The sequence below is a fragment of the Pinus tabuliformis genome, chromosome 5_2 (assembly GCF_031772625.1).
Source record: "Pinus tabuliformis cultivar Carrire ecotype Pingquan chromosome 5_2, CPIR1, whole genome shotgun sequence".
Taxonomy (NCBI): Eukaryota; Viridiplantae; Streptophyta; class Pinopsida; order Pinales; family Pinaceae; genus Pinus; species Pinus tabuliformis.
The window spans coordinates 881,630,008-881,633,310 of NC_142306.1; the positions used below are offsets into that span (position 1 = coordinate 881,630,008).

Consider the following 3,303-nt stretch of genomic DNA (forward strand, 5'->3'; position numbering starts at 1 on the left):
CGGTTTTTCCATTTTAATCATGTTTTTTAACATTCTGAGTTTTCCTGGGCTGTTGAGCCCTCTTACATTCCATGATACCAGCTTCATGATTTAACTATTGAGAGAGGGTTTGTAGTACTTCGTCAACTTAGCATACCTGCCCGAGTCTACCAGGATTTTCCCAATCTCGATCGTTCGCTGGAGATCTGTTTTTCTTCCTCTCTTCTTGGTGTCTTTTGGGGGTAAGCTACCGTCCCATCGGCTTCCTGGCTGAATGCCTAGTTGATGCTGATGAAAAGCTCTGGAAATGACCACTTCCAGCTTATTGAGCTGATACTCTGATATACTATCATATGCTTTCTTTTTGCATGCCATTTCCAGTTCTAGAATGTCTAATCCATTCAGATCTATGCTCTCTGGTTCTTCTTCCATTTGTTGCACTTGATTGCTCCCCTCCATATTGATTTCTGAGTTTTGTGGGGGGTCTGAATTTCCATCAACTTCCATGTCCTTGCATTTCCCTTCCGTTTCTTTCTGTCCATCAATAAGGGTGATTGGATTGATAATGGGAGGTTTAGATTTGGATGAGGAGGCTGATGGAGGAGGGGGGGAGGATGAGGACGGAGGGGCTTGGGTGGCTTCAGGGATCGAGGGAGGCTCATCAGAGGTACTCGCGAGTATTTCAAAGCTGTTCTTTGTGGCTGGGCCATGGTTGAGGTTTTGCTGGGGTTTATTCCCATTAGAGGGTTTCTTGTGCGCACGCCGTCTGCTTGGGGCTTTAGTGAAACCGTCCTAGGTTTGGGCATCCAAGGGATCAGGATTAGTAGCTTTGGCATTCAGCGGACAGTTCCGGAAGAGATGCCCAAGAGCATGGCATTTTCTGCAGCGAAAGGGGACATGCTCATAGTCCAGAGGTTGAACCCATTCTTCATCATGGTGAGAGAGTGTTACCGATTCTGGCAAAGCTTCATTCAGTCGGATAAAGACACATATGTGAGCATACGAGATAAATTTGCGCATTTTTGTTTCTTCTGCTGCCCTAATGTATTCCCCTATTCCATTTCCTATGCCTTTGAGAATGTCCTCGTCCCAATATTTCTCTGGAAGTGAGTACATTCGAATCCAAACTGGCGCCCATGTGAGATCTTCCTTATCCGGGTTAAATTTAGGTATCCATTCCCTCAGATACAGACCTGCTGAGTTGAAAAAGTAGGGCCCTGCTCCCAGAATTCTGAATTTGTCCTCAAGACAGAAGAAGATCGCCGTAAAGAAGCCTTTCGGCCCTAGCTGCAGGGTTACATCTCCTTTGGGTTTCCATTTCGTTGCTATCCAACCATTTAGGGCTCTTTCCGTCGGCCAGAACCCTATGAACTTCCCAATGAGGGCATGATCCCGCATGTACTCTATTCGCTGATCAATCTTGTGTCCCGACAGTTCTATCCTGGGCCTTTCTTTGGCTATGGGCTTGCATGTGGTTGAAGAAACTTTCGGGGCTTCCTTAGGTTTCTCCCCATTGTCTTGTTCGATGCTTGCTTTGTCCTTTCGCCCTTCTTTCGCCTTATTCCCGTGCTAATGCCTATTTTCTTGATTCATTACCTCCCTGTCGATAGATCCAAAAACGAAATCCTGTTCAGGATCGTGCCGCGTGGTGTTTGCACTAGGGGAGGGCTCTGACGCCCTCCCCTGAGGAGATTCCATTGTCCTTCTTTAGTTCCCTGCAACTCTGCTGCGCTACAGGTTTCCTGGTCCGATTCTTGAGTGTGTCCAGTGGGTTGCCGTCTGCGCCGTCACAGAGTTTCTCAGAACCCTAATCGTATCCGTTCAGAGCTCCGGCAGTAACATACCCTTTGATTATTTCTTAATGAACAACTAAAAACATATTATTTTTTCCACATACTTATCACAAGATAGCCACTAAAATTCATGTTTTTAACATTTCTCCTAACTAATATTACATCATTTTCACAATGATAAATACATATCTACTTTGAATAATTTGGTTACAAATACATAAAATACAAATATCTATTTCACATAATCTAAATAGGAAACAAAAATGCATCACCAAGTCTATTTCAAAGTCAAACAAATGCCTCTTAATCACCATCCAAAATACACTGCTCTTGATATGTGCCTCTCGCACCGGTGTTATCATTTTTATAAAACACACCACAAAAATAATATTTAAACATATAGTTATAGCTCGGTGCATTCCATAACGTGAACATTTCGTATCGGTGCTAACATGTTATAAGTGCGCATCAGTGCATAAGTGTGACACACTGCTATGAAAATTTAAATTTGCGAATTAACAATGGTGCATCATAGGTATTTGTGCACTTATTTTGGTGTGATTGTGTTTTAAAATGCACTAGACCCAGTGCATGACTGTAATTTTGGTTCACCGATGAATTTTTTTTAATTGCAATATTTGTTTCCATATTAATAGATACATTTTTCATTTAATAAAAAAAATGTATTTTATGTATGAGGATGATGTATTTTATATGTCAATCATGTAGCAGATATGTCAACAGAGGGAGCAACAATAGGAACAGGAGCAAATGGTCTGACCATGGGAGGCCATAGAGAGGGACAACACCTAATTGTTTTCCTACAATGCACACTCGAGGTGTCTTACCTAAACCTTAGAGGTCCCTACTACAAACTGTCATGGATTTTAGAAATGGATCTATGAAAATTTTATACTTTGTTAAATATTTTTGGTTCAAATGGTAAAAGAAGAGTGAAATTAGAAGGCAATGATTCAGAGAAATTATATCATATTAGGGTTTCATGGATCTTATCAGTTACACACCAAACGTTGTGAAAACTTACAGGCGTACCTTTCACGCCATTGTCGTATCGTACAATTTATGTCCTTCAAACCGACGATGTGATGTATATGGATTAGAATCGTGACTTTCAATGACATGTTATTCATTGATAAATTTGTCATAGAGTTATCACTACATGATGATATATATTCATTTTGAGCTAAACACGAAGAAAAAACATGTGACTAAACCAATAAGAATCTAAATCGAGACTAAATCTTCAATTTTATTTCTAAATTCACTTTTTTGTTCTCATTTTCCTATTTGAGAAGGGTTGTGACTTTGAATCCTTATTATTATAGATAGTGTACAACATTGGAAATACTTAGTTTTAAGTACTTTAAAAATGCTTCCACTGCAAAAAAAAGGTGTAAAAACATTTGTGAATTTTACCAATTATATTATAAAATGCCAACAAGATGAATACAAAACAATATAATTAGCGAGATAATGAAAACATAAACATACAACAATAATATAAATGATG

At 39.7% G+C, this 3,303-nt stretch overlaps 1 protein-coding gene across 1 annotated transcript; it reads right to left on the minus strand.

The window, feature by feature from the left end:
• Window positions 1-771: 771 nt before the first annotated feature.
• Window positions 772-1,377, minus strand: LOC149162129 (uncharacterized). The gene has a single exon (XM_089435106.1). The coding sequence runs from the start codon at window positions 1,375-1,377 to the stop codon at window positions 772-774; it is 606 nt and encodes a 201-aa protein (XP_089291232.1).
• Between the last annotated feature and the right edge of the window lie 1,926 nt (window positions 1,378-3,303).

Excerpts from the sequence above, each read along its gene's own strand:
- LOC149162129 (XM_089435106.1), bottom strand. The coding sequence starts at position 1,377 with ATGCGGGATCATGCCCTCATTGGGAAGTTCATAGGGTTCTGGCCGACG.